The 25402-nt window shown below is 47.4% G+C and overlaps 10 protein-coding genes across 10 annotated transcripts; 5 read left to right on the top strand and 5 right to left on the bottom strand.

The window, feature by feature from the left end:
• Positions 1 to 1519: 1519 nt before the first annotated feature.
• Positions 1520 to 2833, top strand: HD556DRAFT_512101 (uncharacterized protein). Its single transcript, XM_041310827.1, has 4 exons — positions 1520 to 1546; positions 1657 to 2047; positions 2101 to 2208; positions 2263 to 2833. Exons 2-4 carry the CDS (start codon positions 1784 to 1786, stop codon positions 2803 to 2805), a joined length of 915 nt encoding a protein of 304 aa, XP_041159964.1. The 5' UTR covers positions 1520 to 1546; positions 1657 to 1783; the 3' UTR covers positions 2806 to 2833.
• Positions 2834 to 2984: 151 nt separating this feature from the next.
• HD556DRAFT_1270956 (uncharacterized protein) lies at positions 2985 to 3900 on the top strand (the record flags this gene model as incomplete). The annotated part of the gene is made up of 4 exons (XM_041299174.1): positions 2985 to 3327; positions 3377 to 3628; positions 3681 to 3755; positions 3806 to 3900. Exons 1-4 carry the CDS (start codon positions 3042 to 3044, stop codon positions 3898 to 3900), a joined length of 708 nt encoding a protein of 235 aa, XP_041159963.1. The 5' UTR covers positions 2985 to 3041.
• Positions 3901 to 4729: 829 nt separating this feature from the next.
• HD556DRAFT_1443650 (GPCR fungal pheromone mating factor) lies at positions 4730 to 6002 on the bottom strand (the record flags this gene model as incomplete). The annotated part of the gene is made up of 5 exons (XM_041306645.1): positions 4730 to 4813; positions 4860 to 5311; positions 5372 to 5509; positions 5567 to 5746; positions 5801 to 6002. The coding sequence occupies 5 exons, from the start codon at positions 6000 to 6002 to the stop codon at positions 4730 to 4732; spliced, it is 1056 nt and encodes a 351-aa protein (XP_041159962.1).
• A 2671-nt stretch (positions 6003 to 8673) lies between these two features.
• HD556DRAFT_1432281 (GPCR fungal pheromone mating factor) lies at positions 8674 to 9712 on the bottom strand (the record flags this gene model as incomplete). The annotated part of the gene is made up of 6 exons (XM_041305106.1): positions 8674 to 8704; positions 8737 to 9102; positions 9140 to 9224; positions 9332 to 9398; positions 9450 to 9562; positions 9616 to 9712. The coding sequence occupies 6 exons, from the start codon at positions 9710 to 9712 to the stop codon at positions 8674 to 8676; spliced, it is 759 nt and encodes a 252-aa protein (XP_041159961.1).
• A 5365-nt stretch (positions 9713 to 15077) lies between these two features.
• Positions 15078 to 15386, top strand: HD556DRAFT_1215086 (uncharacterized protein; the record flags this gene model as incomplete). Its single annotated transcript, XM_041296661.1, has 2 exons — positions 15078 to 15160; positions 15212 to 15386. Coding segments are annotated over 2 exons (258 nt in total), but the record flags the coding sequence as incomplete, so codon positions are not given.
• Positions 15387 to 17979: 2593 nt separating this feature from the next.
• On the top strand, positions 17980 to 19630 carry HD556DRAFT_1374547 (Alpha/Beta hydrolase protein). The gene is made up of 8 exons (XM_041303057.1): positions 17980 to 18327; positions 18377 to 18534; positions 18590 to 18632; positions 18690 to 18718; positions 18769 to 18836; positions 18889 to 19142; positions 19191 to 19353; positions 19401 to 19630. The coding sequence occupies exons 1-8, from the start codon at positions 18006 to 18008 to the stop codon at positions 19564 to 19566; spliced, it is 1203 nt and encodes a 400-aa protein (XP_041159959.1). The 5' UTR covers positions 17980 to 18005; the 3' UTR covers positions 19567 to 19630.
• Positions 19602 to 20075, bottom strand: HD556DRAFT_1374539 (uncharacterized protein). Its single transcript, XM_041303056.1, has 2 exons — positions 20009 to 20075; positions 19602 to 19952 (listed from the first exon to the last, which is right to left on the bottom strand). Exon 2 carries the CDS (start codon positions 19882 to 19884, stop codon positions 19678 to 19680), a length of 207 nt encoding a protein of 68 aa, XP_041159958.1. The 5' UTR covers positions 19885 to 19952; positions 20009 to 20075; the 3' UTR covers positions 19602 to 19677.
• A 224-nt stretch (positions 20076 to 20299) lies between these two features.
• HD556DRAFT_1374536 (uncharacterized protein) lies at positions 20300 to 21394 on the bottom strand (the record flags this gene model as incomplete). Its single annotated transcript, XM_041303055.1, has 1 exon — positions 20300 to 21394. The coding sequence occupies exon 1, from the start codon at positions 21335 to 21337 to the stop codon at positions 20300 to 20302; it is 1038 nt and encodes a 345-aa protein (XP_041159957.1). The 5' UTR covers positions 21338 to 21394.
• A 529-nt stretch (positions 21395 to 21923) lies between these two features.
• On the bottom strand, positions 21924 to 24327 carry HD556DRAFT_510976 (histidine phosphatase superfamily). Its single transcript, XM_041310824.1, has 13 exons — positions 24050 to 24327; positions 23804 to 23990; positions 23712 to 23745; positions 23612 to 23658; positions 23507 to 23557; positions 23350 to 23454; positions 23204 to 23283; positions 23039 to 23157; positions 22913 to 22984; positions 22829 to 22859; positions 22536 to 22710; positions 22377 to 22483; positions 21924 to 22308 (listed from the first exon to the last, which is right to left on the bottom strand). The coding sequence occupies exons 1-13, from the start codon at positions 24141 to 24143 to the stop codon at positions 22142 to 22144; spliced, it is 1269 nt and encodes a 422-aa protein (XP_041159956.1). The 5' UTR covers positions 24144 to 24327; the 3' UTR covers positions 21924 to 22141.
• A 16-nt stretch (positions 24328 to 24343) lies between these two features.
• HD556DRAFT_1374519 (uncharacterized protein) lies at positions 24344 to 25399 on the top strand. Its single transcript, XM_041303054.1, has 2 exons — positions 24344 to 25022; positions 25075 to 25399. Exons 1-2 carry the CDS (start codon positions 24594 to 24596, stop codon positions 25288 to 25290), a joined length of 645 nt encoding a protein of 214 aa, XP_041159955.1. The 5' UTR covers positions 24344 to 24593; the 3' UTR covers positions 25291 to 25399.
• The last annotated feature ends 3 nt before the right edge of the window (positions 25400 to 25402 follow it).

The following is a 25402-nucleotide window of genomic DNA, read 5'->3' as shown; positions in this document are numbered from 1 at the left end:
ACAACACAGATAGAAGGAAGAGACTTGAGGTGACGAGATGCAAGCTTGAACGTCCTAACATTTCATTTAGTTTGTTCGCAGATGGTCGCATCGGCGTTACTTACAAGAAGTCTGCTATGAAACCTTGGTGTTTTCCCCATCTGCAAGTAGAGTAGAGGATGGTGTTGGTCTGAATGCGTTATTCCGTATTGCGTTCAATTTCACCTGGCTGTGACAAATTGATTGTCAATCACTCAGCGTAGCACATATCAGCATCTTACTCCAACAGGCTACAGCAGGCCGTTATATACATACCATTGCTTCCTCATCGTAAATTCTGAATGCATGAGCTTTTCGCGAGAATGGAGAGAGGGTACAATACTTGATAGATATCGATGTATTGAGGGAAAGCGAGGCGAGCCTAGTTGTTACCTCTACTGCACTCGTGCCACCAGACCTGAATAGGAAAGGGGGAAGGGTCTCTCTGATTAACGTTCAAGTTATTCATGCACGCAGTACTTTCGAGAACCTCTAATTAGGGATCTGTTGCGATAGTTTGTCGCACCTTTGACACCTTCAGCAGCAGAATGTCAGTGACCGTCTGGGCCAAGAGTACAAGCCAAAGTGTGGGACACGAAGGCAGCCAACGCCACTCTCAGCTGTGTTTACATAAACCACGCTCACTGTTTCAGCGGCCATGCCAATCGATCATGCCAAAGCGCCCGCTGCTGCCGCCTAACATCCCGTTGACTTCTCCTTCCTGCTCATCTCCTTGCCACCACGTCAAAGAGAAAGTCAGTTATTGAGGGTGCAGTACATCAGGAAAGGCGGGCTCGGTGTGTCGCTGCATGGCAGCAAAAAGGCTCCCAACATCCATGGAGGTAAGTCCCTGGCGCTGTAGCAGACAGTGAGCAATGAGAGGACACAGCAACTTTCATACTCCGCTTGGAGGTGCCGATTATGGGCCTGTCGTGTTCCGGACTTTGTCCGGAGATGCCCTCTTCAGCAACTACTTGCCCAGGATTCCGAGTCCAAATGATTTCTGTCGCGCGTCACACATAAATTACTCGAGGTGGACCCCCCCAACAACTTTGGCTAAGTGGATGCGTCTCGTCCTTCAATGTTGTACACATCCGTGTACACGGAAAGTTTACTTGTATAGTCAAATCACATAGAAGAAAGACAGTCGTTCCTTCCATTAAAGCAGGAATCGAGCGTACTACGCTATTGATGGCGCCAAAATATGCAGACTCACCGAATCGTATGTACAGTTGTTCAATTGCAACTGAGACGCCTGTCGTTAGCAGAAAGTCTGCATTGCAGCATCTCGACAAACACTCTAGTGCCACTCGGAAGTCGGAAAGTGCTTCTTGCCTTGTCTCCATCAAAAACGTGCTTCAGGCAAACCCCGATGTGATTCGCTTGTTCGGTCCACATTGCACAACATCACATTTGATGTCCTAGACGACGCTTGATTCGCATACACTCTCAGCCGGACGAGGCCGGAGCCTTAAATCCATACACAATGCAGAAGAATTGTGTCCACAGATATTTGTCCACAGCCGCAGTGAGTGGAGATCACAGAATAAATGGAGAGGCCTCAATATGCGTGCATTTTTCATCCTTCCAACCCTGCTCAACTTGCCTCGTATATCTCTCCATCTGCATCCCCAGCAGAGGGGTTTGTATTTATTACACAATCCTCATCGCTCTTGTCGCCTCTACTTGATCACTGATCCATATTTCGCTTACGCCCAGCTCACTTTCCAGCGGTCGAGTTTATCTTGGAGTTTTTGGTATCACCATGAAGCCCTTCTCATCCCCGAAGGCATCCTCCCGCCCCGTGCTTAGGATTACTATTCCGACAGTTAAAAAAACATCTTCATGGCGCTCCATGGCACTAGTATTGCAATCTTCGAGAGTCCCTGCGTTTTCGTGGAGACGATTGCTTCGTCCCTCACGAAAGAACAAGTCCTGTGATGGCGAAACACATCTCACCGAAGGTCTTACCTCACCGTCTGAGACACTTGTCGGGTCTCCGATCCAGGAGAAATTGACTAGTCCGAAAGTGAGTATTACTCTTATATTATAACTGATAGTTTTCTAATTCGTTCTGCACAGCTGGTCCGTTTCGCTGACTCGCCAACGTACTTCCGCACCAGGCGCCGAATCAAACCTCACAGGTCCCCCACTCCAAAGGGGGCATTGCGCTCCTGTCTTGTCATAAATGTTTGTGTACTATTCAACATTGTTTCTCACATCAATTGACGTCACTACTTCCAGAATACCGACCCCTTCAGAGAGTTGCTTTCGGATGATGACGACGACCATTCCGTATATGAAGATTGCCTTACATCCTACCCTGGCTTCTTCAGGGATATGGAGGATCTTCTAGAGCGCGAACATTTCGAGCAGATAGAACTTGAAAAGTCTCGCTCTCCTTCCTGGGAGCTCACTGAATTTGGCTGCACGAAGATGGACCCGCAAGATTATTTGAGCTTCTGCTTGGCTACGCAAGCAGAGAAAAAATTACGACAAGACATCGAAGGGTGTAGGAAGGTCGTCTACGACCATCCGATGACGTTACGCTGGCCTAGCCGGGAGGTTACTGAGCGACCAGTTCAGGAACCTCCAGTCATTCCGATGACACCCCCACGACTTTTCGTTCCAGAGCCCACACCGGTAACTCTCAGTTGGCATGAGCAGATTGCATGTGATGTCACTGATATGCTGATTTCGCTATGCATTGGGCTTACCATCTACATGTGCATTTATATTTGGGGCATCTATTGTTTCTTTAGTGGCGTTTTTCTGGATGAAGAGTAGCTGCCATTGGTATCCAGGGGATCGAGAAGTCTAGTATCTAGTGTTTAGCACCTTGCTATTGCGATGTACTATTGTGTAAATTAATACTTGTTATGCTCGGTCGGTCGCCAGTTGTTTGTTTGTACCTATTGAAATCACAAGGTGCTGCCTTCCTTATTCGATACATAGATTTCTATTTAGTTATCGCAGTGTACCTACCTGTATGATGACCGCCCATATCAGTCTGCCCGTGTAACATGTCAGAAACAAATTCTCCATCAACCTCCGAACCATTGCGCGCTCGCGGCAGGGGTCGTGGAAAGTCCCGTGGTGGGCTAGGAAAGTACCTCCGCGCACGAGGCCGTGGTCGAGGTGGTCGTCCAGCAGAATTCCACCAGCGCCTAGTGCTAGAGGGCGAAGAAGTGGTCGATCTCGAACCTGATTCGGAAGAGGCGAAAGAGTTGCAAAAGAAGTACTCACGGCGGCAAGTTGGATCCAATGCCGATCGTTATGTAGAGCTCGAGCCTGAGTTGGATTCTGACGGTGAGTGATCAGTGAATGATGTGTTGAGCTTATGTTCAACACTGTGTAGGAGAGGAGGTTCGTGAGCCGGAAGTAGACCTGTCATCATTTCTTGCGAGACAACGGTTATCGGACGTGTCGGAGACGACTGTGGTCGCGGTGCCTCAAGTCGATGATGACGATATCGACCATGAACTCGCACATATCTCGTCTCACCGTATCCAACCTCCAACGTCTCAGAAGGGACGCGTACAGGTCATTGAATGGGATTCAGAACTTGAAGAAATGAATCGTGAAAAGGCCGCTGCAGATGCAAGTCGAGGTGACTTCAATTAATCATAGCCGGTGTGTAGAAGATTGATTATAGTCCATAGATCTGAAAACACGATTCCGTGCAAAGTCGGAGAAGCTCAAAGCAAAACCTTTATTTGTACGTGATAGAAAACAAGGTAGTGTTTTCTCGTCACACTGCACTGAAATTCATTGACACTCCGGCCAGATGACAACTACGCTGAGGCACCAGCCCTTCCCACTGATGCACCAAAGGCACCCAAAGTAGAAATGGAAAATTTTCTTGATGAGTTGCTTGGCTGATGATCTTACACTCTAAAAACGCATTACGTTGGGGAATGTGCCTGAAGGCGCCTTTTTTACTGCGACCTAACTATCACAACATAGGAAGATCGACATCCTTCTCTACGGCTCTCAGCCAAATATTATGCAGAGTTCACAAAGATTGGAGAAAGGTTATAGTTCTCGCAATGCTGGCCTATCTTTGTAGTTTATTAGCCAGGCGTCCATCCCATCTCAAAATATTGGTCTCGTGATCTCGAAAATTCACAGCAAGTGTACACCAATCCTGGCCATCAACGTTCTGACCGCCGAAGACGTCAGGTAGAAATAGTAGGAAGTATGAATATTCAAGTGGGTGAACAGTGAGCGTGTGCGACATGGTACAACAGGGGTACTCGTAGTAATTTATATGTAAGGACAGTGTGATTATGTAACGTGCTATGAAATATGTACATGAATGCGAAATAGAACTTGATATAATGTTAAGGAGCGTGACAAAGGGGTTACACGAGGGCACAGGCGAGAATATCCTCTTGTGACCAGTAGGCTCTGGTTGATCTATAACGTCAGCGCCCAAGCGCTCGCGACGCTGATCTATCACTGCGAAGAGGCAACACAATCGGCGGGCTCCAAGGCCTGACATAAGGATATGAAGGCTTAGGACCAGCCCCAACAATGGTTGATGTAGTCAAGGCACGTGGATGAGGGCTGCTGAGATGACTGCGATGGGATGAGCGTTCCCAGGGTATGAGACAGTCAGGCATTTCTAAAAGGCCAGCCAGCCTCAATGTCGGGAGTGTACTTGGAAGGAGGAATATAAGATGCATTCGGGAAAGTGACCTTGTAGGGTCTAGACGGAATTGTGGTAGAGCGTGACATCCCGTTGTCGGCAAGAGGCACCAAGGGAATAGGTGCAATTTTTGGACCACGATGCCTGGAACAGATGTTAGCAAATGAAATTCTGGGCATGAAACAAGAACATGCCTGGCGCTTGGCAGATTTGATCCATGAAAGCTAACATCCTTGTTCGACTGTCTTAGGACGTGTTTTCGGAAAGCTTTGATGATCTTGCCGTACTCCTTCCTCGCGTCCTCGGTGAAGCCAAAGAACAAAAAGAATATGTATGCACTGGCAGGCATCGCCCACCACAACAAGAACATGCTTCTAATGAATGAAGGCGACAGTTCGATGAACGCAAAGAGGTCGACGCGGAGCCAATCAGAGTGAACGTTCTGCCAGCTGATCCAAGGTCGCAAGCCCGAATGAATGTTGTTGTAGAGGTTGAAGGCTGTCAAACTAGTCCCCCACACAATTTCTGTAACAGCCATGGCCATAAGGCGAAGATAACGGTGTGTTGTGAGGATTGAGTTGGCATTCTGTAAATGTGCTGCAAAATTCATGCGTCTACAAGCAAAGTTATACAGCGCGAGAGCTGAACAGTGGAATTGACATCAACAACATTGTACACCGATGCGCTGCCAAAACAACTGACCTGCGTACATAAGCGTAGCCGTTGCCAAAACTAGGGGCGGCAACAAAACAATTATGATGCCCTCGACGGAAAAGTATGTTGCAGGTTGGCAGCCAAAGTTCTCAACGATGTCATACCGGTGACCTTGCACAATATAGTCTGTGGTTCCATGAGTTGTGAGTTTAATCGCGCAAAAAATACTACCAAGAAACTTACGCAAGGCCATAAAAATCAAAGGAATTCCAAAGCATATCACTGCGTCGAAGATCATGCGACGCCGTTTATCATCGTGATCGAGGCGTGCTACACGTTTTGACGACACGAATGCAAGATGTTTACAAACACACATAGTCGCCAAAGGCAGTGCGGTGTTTGCACCGATAATGAGCTTGGTAGCTAGATGTATGTCAGTTTGTTGGCTCAGCATGAGCAGTGAATTTTGCAGCTCACTGATATCGCACCAAAGTGGAGCGGGGTTGTTGACATTTGCATCCCATACAATGGTATTAATGGCATAGATGATGTTCACAATAAATAACCATGCTATGATGGACAGGGTCCCGATGTTACGAGCCTGCCAATGCCAAGGCAAAGGAACAAGGACCAGAGCGGCGGCAAGGAAGGCGCCTGCAGGAAGTGACGGATATTGCATTCGAATCAGAATCTTTGAAGAGAATTATAGGCAGGCGGGTGCGAGATTCCATTGCAAAAGGCCTTTGGTTTTAAGATTTTAAGGACAAAGGAAAACTATCGTGGACTGTGAATTGCTTACGTTATAATGGACAATGACTTATCAACTCCGCGGCAGTGTGGGCGGCACCACTGTCCCCACTGAATATTATTATGTAATGGGCATACATGTATAGGGAGTGTAATTATGACCCTCAATCTCAGGCTGCACGCCTCATCCAGCATAAATTATGTTCGAACATGCTATCGTAGTTCAGCAAGACAATTGCTGCTTCTTGAGACAAAATTTATAGTACTATTGCAGCCACAGCCTGACACATTCACACAAAGTTGCTCGACGAACACGAAAGAGGCTGGAATTGGCGCAGACATACGTACTAGTAAATTGTTAAGAGGACAGAGTATACAACAGTCAGCAGTAAGGTATTGTGCAGCACGGATCAGAACTGAACTACGTATACAACAGTAGAACGAAAGTGGTGACGAAAGAGTGGACAGCATATGAGCCGGGGTTTGGTAACGATAGATGAAAAGTTAAGTAGCTTTGGGTGTTGAATGACTGCCATAGAACCCTTCAGCGTTGGAAGAGGGCAACAAACGAAAGCAGCAAATTTACATTGTTACATAGGCAACGCCATGACGATAATCGACATCAAACGATGACACAAAATCCACCCGCTAATAATGGGGAACTTTCATGGTCGACGGGCAGCCCGTCATAATCCTCTGGATGATTTTCATTCTCCAGGCTTGTCATTAGATGAAATTGCTCGACGATGGATAGGAAAGTGTCCATAGCATGAATAAAGCAAGAGGGTTGTTTGAAGAGCGAAGTTAGGAGTCAACGAGTCAACGGCGGTGGGTTCAAGGGTTTGCAGAGGTTATCAGCTGACGAGGAAATTGGAATACAATTAACGTCCACACTGGTAGTTGTGACTTTTAAAGGCCTTAGGAATAAAAGTATAATGGAGTTGTGTTTTGCCATTGTTTAATAATAGAACATAGTTTATTAATTAAACTTAGGTTAAGGTTTAGTATTATTATTATGACCACTAGTGGCTATCAGATAGCGGAACCAAATCAAAAACCGTGTCGACTTGCATCAATATCATGACCGTGATGTGTGGACACGTTATGTTATAATCGTAGGGCCCTCATGCGGCGACAGAGCCCTCTACCATAATATTCATGATACACCTCTGCGCAGCCTGCCGTTATCCGCTCCATGAATAGATTGTTCGTGCCCCAGGAATAGCGCCTAAAACTGAAAAACTAATGTGCACGACATGTACTACTGGTGAAGAGGATCGCAACGGTGTGGATCGCCCAATTTTAGCATAATGAGCACGTTGGCTTGGTCTCGTTCCTCGCCCAGCCGACATGCTCGCCACGACGAGAACCAGCAAGTCCGATTTTCGATGCGGGTAACAATTCTACACGAAACTGGCATCATGCAATCTGGAAGAAGTTGCTAATCCTTATGCCACGTCACTTAGAAATAGCGAAAATCTGCATTGATACCTGGAGCGAACTCTTGACATCCATTTTATCGTTGCAAGTTCGTTCAAGTCATTGCGCAAATGTGCCAATGTGTATAGAATAGGCTTTGCCTCGATCAGGTGAATTTGCTTTGTGGCGGACACGGCAACTGAAGCTAAGTGGTCGCGCGTCATACCAAATGACCAATAGTCCAATACGCCATCAGCCCAGTCCCCGACTCTCAGGGTATGTCCAAACCGGGAGTCAGCCCGCGCCAACAGACAGGAAGGATACAAAATGATGCTGATAACTCAGTGATTGATGAACGAGAACACATACATAGCATAGAGCGAGAACAGTACTTACTTACTGAGTCAGTTAGCAGTTAGGGAACAGACAAGCGCGCGACACTGCACCACGTCGGGAGGATAAATGACTAACAAAGGGACGATTAGAGGCGTGCGAGGCTATCTTTCGCACTGTTTAAATGCCATCTGCAAAGAAAGGTCAAGCGAAGGCCACTACCTGAGACATTTCAGGCCTCGGATTCCGAAAGTTTTGGTGGGGTGAAGTGAAACTAATTTCGAGCCAGACCTTTGGGAAGCAGATCCAGATTGAAAACAACACCTCTAGCGCTTCGTGACTCAATACGAATCGGACGTATTCCCCAAAGGGGACCTTAGACGTTCTAGTTCGAGATGAAGACGGAACTTGAGAATTTCCTTGGCCAATATCTTCCCAGACAAAGGTATGGATGGACTTCATGAGAGACGAGGGAGGTGGGTGAGTGGTGGCGTAAGGCCACTTTTTGAATCGTGAATCGATCAGAATGCAGTGGCAAAAATGAGTAGTTTGATGGACAAACCAAATTGCAAAAGATCGGTTCTAACGTAATGAGATTATCCTTGGTGGGTGGTGGTAGACGCAAGGCCACAATGTGGAGCCATCGAGGACTCTGCCAATCAGTGGAAGTTTTCTGTTCGTCTAGTGAATGTTGCCAAGATAATGCCAACGGACTGTTGTGTTTGCGTCCTTTGACGACATAAAGGGGGAATGAGGTTGCTGATGGAAGTATCGCAGGCACACGAGGAGCGCGATTAAATCTGTAGCACATTTATCAGTAAAGTGTTTTTTTCTCACGACAAGCCACGTACTCATTCGAGTTCATACGCTGTTGCAGCCTTGCTGGGTAGAATCCGAATATCTTTGCTACCCACCAAAATGCTATGCTGTAGTTCTTCCGCGCTTCTGCGGCAAACCCAAAGAAAGCGAAAAATGTGAACGCACAGAAGACTATAAGCCACCGCGTGAGCTGGATGGCAACAACCAGGAGGTAGTTCGTTGTCCACAGAACAGACGGGTATTGCATGACACGCGAAAAGTCGCAGTGAACATTTTCCCAGCTGATCCAGGGCTCTACAGGATGTACTGCCGAGTTGAGCCATATTATAAAAGACGCGAGGGGGATGGTGCACAATATTTCCGTCATTGCGAGTGCCATGAGACGGAAGTAGCGACTAGCGCTGAGAGACTTGTTGGATTTCAAAAAAACGGGTGAATTGTGCACGGCGAAGGTAAAAAGCCTTTAATGAAAGACCTGCGGGCGGTAAGAACGCGGACAACAAACCACCAAGAAGAGGCGTACCACAATAGACCGAAGATACAAGGCCAATAATTATAGGCCAGCTATCGGACAAGAAAAACGCTGGTAGCAGCCGATGTCTTCGTAAATATAAAAGCGATGGCCCTGTACGACATATTCTGTAAAAGGATCAGTGGGATGCGTGTTGTGGATGAAAGCAGTGCACTCACGGAGCGCAACGACTATCATAGGAAAGAGCACGCAAATTAGGGTGTCAATAAGAATGGCTCGTCGTTTCTAAAAGAAGATAAACAAAGGAACTGAGACTCCGTTGATATTGACCCATACCGCTTCATCTGTGAATGCGACCGCATGAGTTTTCGCGATGTTGTATAATCTGCGATTGATGCATAGTGACGCGGCAGGAATGCCCACTGGAGCACCGAGCATGATTCGAATGGCTGCACAGAGTTTCAGGAAACAAGTAGCGGAAACATAACATAACATCACTTACAAATGTCGCACCAGATGGGTGCCCAGTTGATGGCATTGTTATGCCAAACGATGGAGTTGATGAACTGGTTGAGGCAAGAGAGTGCCGCCCAAATCATGTAATAGCATGTTCCCGAATTCCATGCTTGTAGATGCCATGGAAGAGGCCATCAGGAAAATGCCAACTTACTTAATCAGCCTTTTTGGGACTTTTCATGTCTTTTCAAAAATGAGTGGTCTTTTTTTCAGTTATTTTTCTTAATTCACTGCCTAATCCAAACTTATGTGTTCCAATATGTTTTATTAACCTAAGAGACATGTTTAAAAACATAAAAACAGAAATTTGTTACCAGTAAGTGGCACAGAGTGCTGATTCTTTTCATTTATTTTCATTTTCAAATCCTCTCCTGAAGTAGTATGTCGGAAATCTCGGAAATTGATTTCAACATATTAGGATGCTTTGTAATAGTCCCAATATCACACGTGATTGGCAAGCCGTTGAATCAACCTGCACTGGTGATAGGCACTCGTGCGAAGAGTTTTAGGGCAAGCGGGGCCCTCCAGCTCAATGCTCGGAGGACCTGCAATCAATTTTAATACTGGGAAGTGACAGCTCGTTTGAAAACAGAGAAGTACGTATAGTAAATAGAAAGAATCAGTAATGTACAAGCCACCAAACGACTGGTGACTGAGCCCCCTCCAAATGACTGGTGACTGAGAAGTCGAGTATGACTCTCGACCAAGCGCTAGAGGGCTGTTTTTATTTATTTTTTATTTTTTTAAAATAATGCTGATGACGTACTTAGAATCCCCAGACCGTTACAAGAAGCCGATGCAAACAACCATTCAACCAAGAAATCCAAGCGTTAAGCTGTCAAACCCAGTGAGTTACGGATTTTGAGAACCATGTATAAGCAAGTGAAGCAGATAAGGGTGCTTTCGAATGTATTTCTGAAACTCATCCGAAGACCAGCGTCCCGCTGCCTGAATCAGCGCAGGCGCGACACCAGTCGCAGCAAGGGCAGTGGCTCCCCCGGCTCGCATCGAATGTCCAGAAATAGTTGGGGGAAAGAAACGCCAAAGGTATCGCATGAACCATGCGTGCGTCGGGATAGTGCCGCTCATAGTCAGCCAGAGGTGTGGATGGTGTGGAAAGCGACTGTCACGAGCACGTACATACCGTTGTAGGAGAACTAGAGGATTCACTCTAGATTCAGGCTCTGCCATCACCAAGATCTCACATCCTACTCCCAAAGTGCTCGTCTTATGGTGAGGTAATGTGTAGCTTGCCGATGTTGCAGACAGCATGAGAGAGTGGCATAGCGCCACTTTATGATAGGATTGGTGTCGTTTCGCATTAGGCCAGCAGAGTTCTGCGAGACGTTGCAAACTCTTGAAGCCTGTGACCAGCATTGCCACGAATAGCGTATCGTCGTACTCTGTAGATGATGCGAATGTGTTGACCACAAGAGTGAGATCATCCAAAGTGAGTGGTTGTTTGCGCTGAACAGGCTTAGATAAGCGACGTTTGCAACCCCTCAGAGTTCGTGTGACGAGTAAAGATGTCCGTATTTCACGAACGTGCGGGAAGTGTGTCTCCAGACGATTGACAATTCCCGAAAGATATGAGTCCACGGATCGTGGCTCGATATGATGTGATAGCCACACCACGAAGAAGGACAGTGTGTCCGCAGTTGGTTCTACCTCCCGGTGATGAAGTCGACAAAAGTTAAGATAGGAATTTAGGTGCGAGTCGTAAGCTGAAGCTGTGGTAGATTCAATAGCGCAGCCAAGGGCAAGTGAACGCTCTAACTGTAAGCGTTCGAGAGTCCAAGCTTCCTGCACGGGTTGCTTGGACTGTGTGGTACCTCAGATCATTTTTCTGCCACCCCCAGTGCATCCCGAGGGGGTTCAAAGTCAAAAATCTGCGCCGAAGGCACAAGATCTTTCACGAGCTCATTGTGAAACTGTGAGAGTGCGTCAGCGATGACGTTCTGCTGACCTGGAATATGCTCAACCCGCAGGTCAATGCCATAGCTGATTAAGATGTCCACAGTCGAAAGTAACAGTGAATTATAGACGGGTCTTGCTCGAAGTGAGTCGAACATTGCCACAGTATTCGAATTGTCTGTGTAGATGAGTAACTTTGCGGGGGTCTCATCCATGTTTGTGACAGCGTGAATAGCGGAACATACAGCCAATGCTTCGAAGAAGAAGATAGAGTCGTGGGGAGCATCTCCAGGTAATGGTGACTGGCACGCGAAGTTATCGTCCGGGAACCAGAGACCCATTCCCGCTGCTGACGCGTCAGTGTAGACAACCACAACATCATCTCTTGATGGCTCAAAGTCTAGACACCGGAATAGGTGTAAGCCATCCAAACGTTCGACGTGATCCGCAAGCCAATGTAACTCGCGCAGTAGCGCGTTATTGACGTGAATTTGAGCGAATGCATTCTTCTTTCCTCGGATTTTGTCGTAAAGTACCGACAAACCCGGCTTCAACAGAGGAAACACGTTAAAGCTCCATTCGCACCAACCAGCCAGATGCTGGAATTCGCGCAGGGACCAACGGTGATTCTTCTGCGCGAAACGACGTAACTCTATAACCAGCTCAGCCTTTTTATGATGGGGCAACGTGACCTGCATAGCATTCGGGTCGACTTCAAATCCAATGATGGTCAATGGCGCGCCAAATACTTGCTTTGGTCGTTCATGCGGCAGGTGAAGGTCGTCCCAAAGTTGTAAGAGTCGAGTCTGTTTTGCGGGAAAGTAGCAATCATAAGGAGGATAATGGAGAACACGTCCAGCAACTTCGAAAGAGAAAGAGTCGTCCATGTAGGTTTTAAGCGCATCAATTAAGATTTTGTGAATGGCGATCCACGCAACGAGTGACATAAAGGATATCCAAATCTTTGGAGATCCTCGACCACCGAAGTTGTTGTTACGATCTACGTGTCGTTGACCATGCACAGTCAAGATCTGTTTGACCTGCCATAGAGGGTGCATCGGTAACCGACGGAAAGCTTGTGAAACGTCAGATTTGAACATAATTAGCTCAACAGTTCGGATGCTGCTCTCGAAATTTGAGCAGCGAAGGCACCTAGTGAGTGTAGACCATCAAGCTTGGTACCCTTGATCGCATCCCGATCAATCATAGAGTTCAATGAGTACTCGCCCGCAGTGTGGTCCACAACCAAGCGAAGTTTGTCCGAATTGGGTTTAGGAACTGGTGTGCATTGGCACACTATACATTCCTGGATAAAGCTCATGTTCCAAAACTTTCGGACACTCGACCCAAACGAATTTCTTCCTGCATCTGATTTTCAATGAATTGGAGTTGTACGTCAGTCTTGGAACACGTATGCGAGGAGTTGTCATTGATAGACTGGGTACGTGTCATCAGAGGTGTCAGCCCAAGGCCAGAAGCCTTCACGCAAAGCGTGACAAACCGATCTAACAAACGGCTGGTTCGGATGGTCCAAGAGAAGTTCCTCGAAACGGTCAACATTGATAGGTGTAACGATACGAAAAAGGTCTGGCCTTCGAGCGATGGTCTGAGCCGCATCACTATGAAGGACTTCGTGAGAAGGAGGTGTAGGTACGGGTTCCGAATATTCAGTTGAACGTGCTGTTGGACTGAATGAAACATCCATTGGAGACCAAATAAGGCCCCGTCTATGTCGCGGGCGCTTAATTGGACGTTCAGGTAGGTTTGGGCTTGGACTCTTCGAAATGCCTCGCTTCTGTGTGACGTCGCGCGCACAATCTCCCATCCTGCTCGTGTGAGCAGACATGCGCATAGCGGCAGGTTTGAGCACTGCGAGAGCATTCTCCCGAGTTCCATTTTTGGCAAGGCTCTCGCCGATTGAAGGAGGTCTTATCCCGTGCCGTTGCACCGGGCTTCGACTGCTTGTCCTCATCATGATGCCTGCCGTCTGATAAGAAGTGGGACTCGTAAATGTCTGCAAAGGCCGCGAAGTCGGAGAGTTCAACTCTACGAGAGTTTGCTGCTCGGTTCCTAACGGCTTTGTCAAATCTAATAATTCTCTCGTGAGCTCGTTCGACGCTGCGGTCAAACTTATCGTTGATGTACTCTCCGTAGGAGGCGAGCTCATCCTCTCAATGAGGGAACGCGAATTTAATGGCCCTTGCGGCTCTATTCCAAGCTGCGGACCATTGTGCAGAGGTAGTGATCTTTTTCGAGACTGCTTCAGTAGCGGTGGAGAACTTGATCTCAATGTCTCCAATAGTTTCGGTGCATTTGTCAATAGTGCGCGAGGAGGAGATAATGGAATGGACGGCGTCAAGATTGATGCACTTTCCTGCGACGATTTCTGCCCATCCAGCTTCGTGGAATTCCGGGCAGCAGCGATGGTACATGAGTCTTCGTTGAACTTCTTTTGGGTCTTGCGACCAGTTGAGAAGGATTTCGTTGGTGCGAGTGAGATTCGCTGAGAGTTGACCTCCCTTAAATGATTGCTCGGCTCGTCCGAGACAGGAGAGGTCCAGTTTAGACCGTTTTTTGACAGGTTCACCTTCCTCAATACTGGGCTCTCTCTCATGCTCATCCTCTCTAGGAGGGACGAAGTCCCTTTCTTCAGATTGTCGTGCAGCGTCAGGTTCCCGAAACGTTCTGGTCCTATCAATGTCTCTGGACCATTGTTCGACCATGTCGAAGTACGGAGCCGCGATAAAAGATTCGGCTTGGTCAGAGGCTTCGTTGGAACTGGCTGCGACAACCTTCGTAATAGGGACATATGCTTCTTGCTTTGAGATGAGTGATTGTTTGTAGTCTTCGACGATGTTGAGGCACTTCTCAACCAAGTCTTGTTGCGAAAGAGCCGATCTTCCAGTGTTGGCTTGAGACGAAGTCCTCGCTTGTTCTGGTCCTGTAAGTGATGCTTGGGTGCCGGATGAGACATTTTGGCAACTAGACATGGAGGTACGACCGAATTTGAAGTTTTACACGTAGAATTCAATAAATAGCTTTAAATTGTGGCGCAGGATGTGCGCAAGCAGAACGTGCTCAACGCTGATGACGGTCGAGACGAAAGAACTAAAGACCGAAGTCTGCGTCACCAGCGTTTAGGAGACTCAGTCACGGCAACATGTCACAATCAGTGACAAGTATGTGCGTAGAGCTGAGACTCGGCCAGAGCTGAGACTCGGCCAGAGCCGAGTGCGAGCGTTGATTCAATTCGTTTAAACCAATTAAAACCCAATTTGCCGTGCGTTCTAAAGGTAACCTATAGGGTGCTCTGGAACGCTCTTGACTAGGTCTAGAACGAGCCAGGTCCAGATCTTCTTGTGATTGAAATATTGCAAGAGGTAAAATATCGAAACCCCCAATGTGTCATCGCAGCAATCACACTGTTCTACTACTCCGAACGCCTCTTCGTGCTCATTCCACTGTTTCGTGCCCACGAGAACACCGACAACTCAATACACGACATTTCTACGAAGTGTCTTCCTAAAATCCTATCTTGAGAATGCGGATGCTTCCTCTGAAAAATTTGCGGACGTATATGCAGAAGACTCGGAGTTGAGCCTTGGTGGGGAATTCAAGTGCGTAGCGGTGCGTGTCCATAACTTTGTCACTGACCTATTCTCTAGTAGAACGGCCATAGTATATTGCATACGAGAACAAGTTCAAATTTATCAAAAGTCACTGTTCCGAGTTGGCCACCCTCAGATGTCCGAATCGACGGCTTGCTCCTTCCTGCCGAGCCTCGCATCTGGCATTAGAGCAATGGATCAAGTAAAATCTTTCACACCACTACTCAACTATCTCAGCGACGGCGAGATTGAACGTGATGAGAAGGAGAGCCTGAGGAGGGAGAAAGAGCTCACCAAGCACAGGAAATGGAATACACGAGGATGTCAAGGTATTGCTTTACCTGATCGGGAGCCTAGTCGCACATACCGTACACTTACCTGCGGGCTCCAAGAACTGGATGCTGCAACCCTTGCGTTGGCCGCCATGAAGGCGCCGACTTCGAGACGTGCTGCGGCCGCGGCCGCTTCTCTCACGGTTGCCAACATGGTTGCCTTAGAAAATGGCACGAGCATCATGCCACTGCAGCTGCCTCCCCAGCAGATCATATCTACTGCTGTCGCTGCTGGAAATGAGAAGAAACCTGAAGGATCGTTCAAGGCGCCTTCGTATCCTTCTTCCGTGCTCCGGCCTCGTGCTCAGGTCACTGCTCCCACACCGTCAACAACGGTTGAATCGACGTCGATGGTGCCTTCGTCGTTTCTTAATACTGAAGCACCTGCCTCCTCAGTTAGTATCCCTCCCCCCAATTCGCGAGCCGTCGCAAAGAAAGCCAAGGAGTTTGAATTTGTTCGCTTCAAGAACAATACACAGATAACAAGTTCGAAGCAATCCTGCGTCGACTTGCCCCGTGTGCTATATTTGAGTGGAGGATGAAATTTGTGGACTGTCCCGGCAAGGTTCGTCCGCACCACTAAACTTGAGCTAAGGCAGACTTAAACTGGGTTTGCAGCTATATAAGTTAACTCTGGGCCTGGGGATCACGCTGCAGAACTACAAAGTCCATCTTAGAAACTGACATCATCGCTTACAGGTCAATGTTCATCTGTGCCATCTGCTGTGCTTATCAGCTATCTTTGTAACATATAATTTGACCGTTCTGTCGTTACATGCGTATGTTTCTATCTAACATATCTAACATATCTATTCCCAGTGAGAACTTATCATGTGCAGCCTAAGTTGTCATGTATATGACAGCTCATGTCAGTGTCATATAACGATGGGCGAGCTTGAGAGGTATCTCACCTGGCTTATTCCCGTGCTGCAGCTCATCGAAGAGTCTATGCAATGTCATCTGGAAGACCCCACGCAGAACAGATGCATCATCGATGCTCTCGACGAAAATTTTCCTTCGGAAGAGGCGGGAAGACTTGTCACGCTGTTGACAAACGCCCTCACAGGTCCAGCCTTCCCGGTCATCCACGTAATATTCATAAGCCGCCCTGAGGAACATATCCGGGCAGTCATGCCCTCAGCGTCCACGAGATTCTCGTGATAAAGACACCATATGGGATGTTCTAGAATGGTTGGATAAAACACGGACAACTCGTCCCGCTATTTTCGGTCGGCCAACCATCTCCTGGCCATATGCTCGGAGGATGAATTTGAGACGTTGGTCCTTTCTGGCGGGCGTTCTGTGCTGACATTGATCACTTTATCAGCAAATCATTGCAACCTCCGAGGATCCACGCACTGCCAAATGTTAGTGTCTACTATCATCCATCTAACTACACCGGAAACTATACAGACAAAACAAGCTTCGCTGCGACGCTTGAAGCATTTTCGCCCGTCATTTTGTTAATGATGGCCTCGGACACGTTGAAATCTATCACGCTTCGCTATGTGACTTCACGAGCGAGCCTTTACGGTTGAAGAAATGTGTTCATGAACACCTTGCATGTTGTTTACTCCGACTGTCCTCCTCATCGACGTCATATCCATTTTTGGGGCGTGGAATAAGCCCGAGCATCTTTCTAGGGTCTATCCCAGACTTCGAGATCTACTGGATCAGTTCAGAACTTCAGAGGCAAAACACTGTGACATTGGGTGCAGGCCCCAGGGGACAGTCTATTACACGTATTCAGAAGCAAGAGGGGCTTGTTTATCTTTGGTGACTGTTTGAAATGTGTTGGTCAGATGCGTATCAATCATCATTTGGTCAGAAATGAATCAGCCTGGGGGCCCGTAGGACATATGCATCATGCATCATGATTGCATAGCGTATTCATAAAGCTTTGTAGAAAGATGGAAATGAATATTGAATGTTCACGAGACTGGGCAAATTCTCAAGCTTGCAAGTTCAAAGCCAGTCTAGAATTATAGCCATTTAGATCAATGTTCCAGATTAACGTAGTGGTTCCTTTTCATACGCGCCGTGCAGGCAAGCGTCATCAATGAATTTCGCTGCTCGGACTGCTGGCAAGCACAGATGCAAGAGTGCGAGGTAGGGAAGTAGACGAGTCAACTTTCTACTTTGTTTCTGGCCGAGAATAATACCAGTAAGAAAATATCCTACCGTCGACTGAGGGCGAATAGCAGTAAGTACGACAGCCACTGAATCCGTGGAGCGACCGAATCATTAATTACCGAAACCTAGTAGATGTGGCTGGAGCCCGGATGGTCGAACGCTGCTTATAAGTCTACGATATGCAATAATAGAATAGACTCGAACGGTCCAATTTGGAGTGACATGTACCGAACACCACGTTCCGAAGACATTTTGATTATGATGATGTCGGACCTTGCTAGTGACCTTGGCGATGGGCTGAGCTGCGAGTCGTATCTGGTCTGTGAGAAGTTTCCTTATGGAGTACCTCCTATTGAACCATAGCATCTCTCACTTGCGCTTTGACCACCATGTCATCTGAAACTTCTTTCCAAATCGACATCCCCGACGAAAAATTGACTATCCTCCGTGCTAAACTTGAACTTGCTAGTTTCCCGAATGAACTGGAGGATGCCGGGTGGAAGTATGGTGCACCTCTGGCGGATATAAAGCGACTCACAGAGAGGTGGAAAAACGGGTACGACTGGCGCAAATATGAAAAAGAAATCAATGAGCAACTGCCAATGTTTACACGCGATATTGACGTGGATGGTTTCGGCGCGCTGAATATTCATTATGTTCACAAGAAGAGCGAAACTGTTGACGCTATTCCGCTGTTGTTTTGCCACGGATGTATGTCAATTTGCATGATCGCAGACCAACATATTTTGACCTTAACTAGGGCCTGGAAGCTTCTTGGAAGTCGGGAAGGTTTTGCCCCTCCTGACTTCATCGGCCCCTGAACATCCTAGCTTTCATGTTGTGGCGCTTAGTTTGCCCGGTTTCGGCTTTTCGGAGGCTCCCCACAAACAAGGCTTTGCTATTGATCAGTATGCTGAGGTGACTACTATTCGTTACAAATTCTAACCTCTCTACATATTGACTGTGTACCCAGGTAGCTCACAAACTCATGGTCGCTCTCGGGTACAACGAGTATGGTACGTTACTGAGTAATTCCTCAAATGGATCAACGAATCAATTCATTTCTCTTACAGTTACCCATGGAGGTGACTGGGGTAGCCTTGTGTGTCATATTTTACAAGTAGACCTGACTTATCGTTAATATATCCTCAGATTACCAGGAGAATGGCTTCTGTGTATGGTGGGAGGCATGTCAAGGCATGGCATACCAACTGTCCACTGTATGTCGTTTTCTCGCTCCGCGCACACCTCGACTCATTCTCGTCTATGTAGTGCCAAACCACCGAGCTGGAGATCGCCCCTGTTTTTCTTGTCTTTCTTGCTAACCCCATGGTCTACAGAAGAAAAAGCAGGCATCGAACGTACCACGTGGTTCCGTACCAAAGGACAAGGCTACTACAACGAACAGAGCACCCAGCCACAGACACTCGGTTACAGTCTCGCCGATAGCCCTGTTGGCCTGCTTGCCTGGATCTACGAGAAACTGGTCCTTTGGACTGACAATTACAACTGGTCTGATGATGAAGGTAACAGCAATATTGCTTTTTCGGATATCGCTCAACTGTTTCAAATAGTGTTGACATGGATCTCATTGTACTGGTTCTCCCGCGACGGACCCGCTGCCTCCCTTCGTATTTACTTTGAATTACGTAGCGATTGCGAGGATATAGGCCAAAGTCCTACCATTCCTATGGGAGCATCGTTTTTCCCGAAGGAACTTATAGTTTTGCCCGCAGCGTGCGTTTCTATCAATCGACTTTTCTGAAGCTAATATGAGTTTGTAGGTGGCTGCGCAAGTCGCACAACGTTGTTTTTGAGTCCCATCATAAGACAGGAGGCCATTTTGCTGCCACTGAAGTTCCGGAACAGCTTGTTCAAGATATACGGAAGATGTTTGCGAAGGGGGGCCCTGCGTTCGCAATTGTCCCCGGAAGAACTGGGTATGCTTGAACAACCAGCATTTCCTCGCGTTTGGAATGAACATTGAGTGAAAGTGTACAAATATCCAATGTAATTTTACAAGGACACGCCTTCGGTCTTTTCTTCGACGACAAATTGTATTTACAGTGAGGAAACACGATATTTGCACAGTCCTGTTCTTCGTTCGACGAATCGACGGTGGAGTGCGGTGACGCGCACGTGCGCATTTCTGACCAGTCCTTTTTCTAACGAGATGTTTCGTTGAATGGCGCAAATGCAACTTTGTTTCAGATCTGGGCGATGAGGAGGTACTCCAGGGTGAGTCAACATCACTAGATAATCAGGCATGTTCTCTGGTCCGTTGAATGGAGCGTGCTCTGCTTCCTTTACAAAGCTGCCCGAACTAAAATAAGATTCTGCGGATTCTCGTCAGTTGAATCATTCGTGATTGATGAAAATTAGGGATGCTCACGATTTCGGGGCCGACGTGGCAACTCATGATCTGCGCGAGTATCTGGCAAGACCTGGGGAAAGGAAACAGAAAGGAACATGCAGCTGCCAGCGACGTAGTGGACACAATTGCCCCCGAGCCGGCGGTATCTCGTGCTCTAGTGAAGCAAGCAAAGGCCAGCGCGCGGAATCTCGATTAACTAGTACAGTGGTTTATAACTACAGCCAACAGATACGACAGCGACAACGAAAGAACGAAAGAACTCGAAGGTATGTAACAACATTCCCGGACGTGAAGATATTCCAAACTCAATTATTTTAGGAGGCTCCCATATGTGCCATACGGCGCAGTAGCCACTTTCAAAAATCTAAGATGCATGTTGACTTCATCCCAATCCCTACCCAGGTTTTGAACTCGGTAGATACAAGGGAGCCAGGCGGAAATGATGCCCGCGAGAGTTTCTGGATCTTCTATTTCAGATGATGTCTCCAATTCCAATGATCGTAGGGAGGTATGTTGTATTGGCTCGGCATCAGGATCAACGTCGATAGTTGCAATATTGATTGGAATTTTTAGTGTATGCAAATGTGGACATAGACTGAGCGCTGTGAATAATCCATGGAGGGTGACCTCGGAAGAGAAAATATAGGCGTCTAAGTAGTCGATTTCCAGAGTGCGGATATGCGGCCAAATAGACATAGCTTGCAAGAGCATGTCATTGTCTAGGTAGATGCAGAAATCAGTAAACATGAGCTGCAGGGTTCGGAGCTGTGTAAAGCAAAGGAAATGCGGAGTTGGTGTCAAAAACTCGTGGTATTTGGGTCCGACTTCAAGACAACAGATGATGATTTCTTCTAGAGTCCGACACGCTTTGCAGTGGGACAGAGCATGCAAGAGTTGCTCGGCCTCTTCTAAAGACAGATAGTTGGCTTGAAACTTGAACTTTTTCAGCGAGGGAAATTGCGAGTGTTGCATGACTGTGATGATGTTTGCAGAATCGTACAGCTGTCGAAAGGAAAGGCTCGTGATGTTAAGGAATGATAAATTCAGAAGATCTCGGTTTGACAGCGAAGGAGGGTCCTCGTACCCTCGATCAATTTCCAATTTGAGAAGGGTAGGGAGGTGGGAGAGATGCTTCCATGTTTCCCAGTCGAGCATCGGACAAGAGAGAGTTACAAGCCGCGTGCACCAACGAATCCTATCGGATAGCAGGGACAGCTCATTTGCTGTGTTGTCAATATCGTGTGTTTCGGGAGTACGGTGGATGCATAAATGCTCCAAAGCAATGCAACGTGTCACAAAAGATTGCAAACCCTCATCAACGCTCAATAGATGACATCGATGCAGCATGCGAGGCAGAAAGAGGTTCAAATATGTGATGGAAAGACTTAATGACTTCAGCCTCGGAAATACGCATGCCTCGGCGGGGATGACAGAGAGAAGGTGCGGATGATGAGATTGTATGATCAATGCGCGTACACGGAAGGAGTGACGCAGAAATTGATGGACCTCGTGGGCAGATAATGGCTCGACACCTTTTGCCCAGGGCTCGTCCCACTATTATGTAGACGCTCGGTGAGCCAAAAGGAAAAGAACAAAGTGTAATGAAGCCGTGCACTGACCATTATACCACCACGATATATCAATGGATGTAACCTTGTTACACAGCCTAGCAGTGGTTCTAACCCATGGATTTCAGTCCACAGCACATCCATCGCAGGCTCGTAGAAGATTTTGCATGTCCTTGCAAGCGCTGCAAACAATGTCAGGGTCGATGTTGTTTTAGACGGTATTGTGTTCAGATAGGCGAATATCTCCAGGAGGACTTCGGGAACAAGTAAAGCTTGATGCATCACTGGGGTAGAGTCAGGACACAAAGCTAAGTTGGATGTAAATCTAAAAACATTGCCAATGGGTGTTGTTACCTGCTATTTCGGAATTCCAGTCGATGTGCCACGGCTATGTGCGGATACAATTTACTTATTGCCAAAATTTTAAATACTTCATAAATCATAAAGAAAGAGAATGCAACGACATGATGTGGCGGACAACATGCCGGTTATGCGTGCTTATATACTTTAGAGATTTAGATTTAGAAGAAGCATCAATAGATACCAAACGATACGCCAGCCAGCAATGACGCTAGTACCACGCTCACGTCCGTGGAAAACACTCTTCAGCCCAATCCCTAGGCGTTAACTCCTCCACTCTCCGCTGAAATGCCTCCAACGTACAAAACTCTGGCGAGCCCGGTAAATGTTTTCCCTCCTCGGCGCACATCGGAAGCACCATGTTCTTATTCTTGTAGCGCATGCGGACATCTATGTTTAGCAAAGAAGGGGACAAAGTTTACCGAGAGTCATATCTCAGAACGCATCTTGATACTCACAATGTTCGTCCTGTCGTCTCCAAACTGATGAAAGCGCGCGGAGGCCTGAAGCCGGAGTTCGTTTTCGGAAGAGCTCAAATGTTACTGATGAAGTGAATGGCGGCCACCTTGCACGCGCGAAGATGAGCATGAAAGCAAGAAGTAGTGGGATAAACGCACTTGTCATCGAATACATCGAATGTACAGAGCAACGCCGCAAGCGTCGAGTCGTGCGTCGAGTGCACGAGAAGCTTAGTTGGGTCTGGTGAATCGGGTTGGGCCTTGCGTCGCATTCTCTCTGAAGCGTCGGCGAGGAGGCGACCCATTCCTAGTCGGCGGCCATCTTCTGATTTGACTAACGATCAATAGAACTTTAGTTGAAATTTCGGTGAACGTAAGGAAGTATCCTTACAAACTGGAGGACGACGATCAATGCTCGTGTGCGGATGTAGAATAATTGACTAGGGGCTTACTGTTGAACCACTCAGCTGTTACAGCTGATTCCTAGGGATTCATAAGTGAGCGGAGAATGCGATGAGAGGATGAAATGATCGTACAATTAAACCAATAACATCATCATCCATGAATTCTGGTGGAACTCGGAAACCGTGAGCAGCTGCCGAGCGTACCTTTGGAAAAGAACTGAGGTCAGCTGCGTCTGTCCTGCCCTGAAAAAAACATACTGTATCAAGAATCCCCGAAGCTCGAGGAGTTCCATCAAGGCGTAACGGCCTACCGCCTATGTACTTGGAGACTTTCATATCCAATGGCTTTAAACGCGGGTTCCAAACAGCAACAGCAACTGGACCATATCAGACTAATCTGCAGAATACTAGTCAAAAGATTACCTTCAGCAAACTTCAATTCTAAGAGGGCCAGTCGCTTGCAGGCTAAGGTGTTGCTGACGAGATTCTCGTCGATTGCATTACTGAAAACAAAGACACCGCGAGTAATGAGTGTGCGTTTAACTTCTCTGACCTATGCGAAAACGTACCGTATGATGAGAGAGGGTATCGTACCTGGAGCGCAAGTAGATGGAGGGTACACTCCGTGGACTATGTGCTGCAGAGATTCAATCGTTCGTGCGATGTTTGTAGAGCTGCGCGTGTGAATTTTATTATGAGTCACAAAGGGTTGGCGAATAGATTCACCGAAAGTAAGTCAAACGTTCATCCTCGAGTTTTGGGGGAAGAAATTTCAATCTTCGGAAAGATACGAGTGAGATACAATTGGCAAGAAGGGGCTCGAATGCTTACCTATCTACATAAAGGCTTCGCAATGCCGTCCCGAAGGAATATGTGGACTGTTCTCAGACGCGTAAGCCAAGCAATCAGGTGTCGCATAGAACCCTCTCACCTTTTTCCCGATATCAGTGAGCTCCCCCAGGAGGCTATATACGGTATTAAAACATGTGTATCGCGAGTAATTATACACGCAGATCAACGTACCATAATCCCTCAGCTGTCTTGCCATGCCTGTTCTCGACAACTTTCCTATACCACAATCCGTCATCTATGGTAGGGATATGGCCAGCTACAGTCTCGTGAAAGCTTTTCGCAGTGTCGCACATCTGCCAGTCTGCTGGTATGGATGCTGGAGGATCCGACATGCGCACTCTGACCGGGGTACGTTCGCCTATAGTAGAGCATGTATGAGCGATGTCACAACTTGACGCGAACGCGAACTCGACGCACCATGCCTCACGTATATGTGGACTTGCTCTAAGTCCAACCCTTCTGGTGTGACGGGGTAACTTTCGACGTCAAGCGGGACCGGTGCACCTTGCATTTGCTGTGTCACTGTTGTCGCACTTGGGGAAGATTGTATTGCGTTCCCACTGCACCATTGTGTTCGTGGGTTAAAAAGGTCGTGGAATTCTTAGCCTTCGGGTTATGTGCCTCGTGCCTCGTATGGGTGGCGATGTAGATCTGCTCGGATCCAATTTCTGCTCCGAGTCGGTCCATATTCCGTATATATTCGGCCCTTTAGGCCATCATGATAAATTCGAGATGACCAACGAGCTGCAATATTGGTACTCCTCTACATGCAGCGGGACCCTACGAAGAAGTCGACTGTATTCCGATCACAAGAACCCATCAAGCCGTATTATGTCATAATGATCTAGTGTTAGCCTCCTGCCACCCCACCGCATCAACCTCTCCCCTCACCCGCCATCTTCACGTTGCCCGCCGTGCCCACACACCCTATAAGGCTACAAAAATCCATTCATCTACCACTATGTCAGCGTCCGAGTTACTGTCGTCCACCAGCAACACCTCCGTTAAGAAGCAGAAAGGCAAGGATAAACCTGAGGATGCACTAGAGACAGACGCCGACGTCAAGAGGCAGGAGGCCAAGATGAAGAGGGAACGTTTGGTAACAAGATTAGCTCTGGGAGTCTCGCTGCCATCGGGACTCCAGCTGCAACCTCAGGACCGCTGGGAGGCTTTTCTTGTCCGGGCGGAAAGGCGGTTGAGGATGCAACTCACATTATCGACGATCGTCCTATTTAGCTCCATCCTGTTCATAGCATCAGCGCATTTCACGCAGCCGCACCCTTTGACGTCTACCGCCTCCTACAAGGCGTTTCTAGTAACGGCCTTCTTGTCATCCGGCTCACTCGTTCACATCATCTGTACCATCCCCAGGATACGGGTCATTTTACAAGTAAGTCAAAGTATCATTTTCGATTTAATTCACTAATACCCATGTCCCTTAGCGACCTGTGTTCCCTCTCTTATGGCTGTCTGTCGGTATCGCATTCAACGTCTCCGCGAGTCCTTCTATGATGGTCACCCTCGCACTCATAAGTTGGGAACAGACTAGTAGTGTTGGACTGCTAATTTTTTGCATCGTCTTTACCGTTCTGCTCACCATATTATGCATACTGGCAGACATTTTCTTAGACACCATTACTACATCCCATGATGTGTGACCCGCATCCACCTTTACTGTATAGCAGTCCGCTCGCCTGTGGACATTTATCTTGATTTGTTATAACTTACAGCAATAAAGATTTTCGCGATGATTTCGCACTCTCGACAATA

Source organism: Suillus plorans (genome assembly GCF_016647745.1).
Source record: "Suillus plorans strain S12 chromosome Unknown HD556scaffold_30, whole genome shotgun sequence".
NCBI lineage: Eukaryota > Fungi > Basidiomycota > Agaricomycetes > Boletales > Suillaceae > Suillus > Suillus plorans.
The sequence above is the reverse complement of the archived record's forward strand: the minus strand, read 5'-3'. Positions and strand labels throughout refer to the sequence as shown.

Excerpts from the sequence above, each read along its gene's own strand:
- HD556DRAFT_512101 (XM_041310827.1), top strand. The coding sequence starts at position 1,784 with ATGAAGCCCTTCTCATCCCCGAAGGCATCCTCCCGCCCCGTGCTTAGG. Across the intron at positions 2,048-2,100 it reads AGAAATTGACTAGTCCGAAA|CTGGTCCGTTTCGCTGACTC; the intron begins GTGAGTATTACT and ends CGTTCTGCACAG. Across the intron at positions 2,209-2,262 it reads GCTCCTGTCTTGTCATAAAT|AATACCGACCCCTTCAGAGA; the intron begins GTTTGTGTACTA and ends CACTACTTCCAG.
- HD556DRAFT_1374547 (XM_041303057.1), top strand. The coding sequence starts at position 18,006 with ATGTCATCTGAAACTTCTTTCCAAATCGACATCCCCGACGAAAAATTG. Across the intron at positions 18,328-18,376 it reads GCTGTTGTTTTGCCACGGAT|GGCCTGGAAGCTTCTTGGAA; the intron begins GTATGTCAATTT and ends GACCTTAACTAG. Across the intron at positions 19,354-19,400 it reads CTTATAGTTTTGCCCGCAGC|GTGGCTGCGCAAGTCGCACA; the intron begins GTGCGTTTCTAT and ends ATGAGTTTGTAG.
- HD556DRAFT_1374539 (XM_041303056.1), bottom strand. The coding sequence starts at position 19,884 with ATGCCTGATTATCTAGTGATGTTGACTCACCCTGGAGTACCTCCTCAT.
- HD556DRAFT_510976 (XM_041310824.1), bottom strand. The coding sequence starts at position 24,143 with ATGCAAGGTGCACCGGTCCCGCTTGACGTCGAAAGTTACCCCGTCACA. Across the intron at positions 23,558-23,611 it reads CGAAGCCTTTATGTAGATAG|ATTGAAATTTCTTCCCCCAA; the intron begins GTAAGCATTCGA and ends ATCTTTCCGAAG. Across the intron at positions 23,284-23,349 it reads ATACCCTCTCTCATCATACG|TAATGCAATCGACGAGAATC; the intron begins GTACGTTTTCGC and ends CTTTGTTTTCAG.
- HD556DRAFT_1374519 (XM_041303054.1), top strand. The coding sequence starts at position 24,594 with ATGTCAGCGTCCGAGTTACTGTCGTCCACCAGCAACACCTCCGTTAAG. Across the intron at positions 25,023-25,074 it reads GGATACGGGTCATTTTACAA|CGACCTGTGTTCCCTCTCTT; the intron begins GTAAGTCAAAGT and ends CATGTCCCTTAG.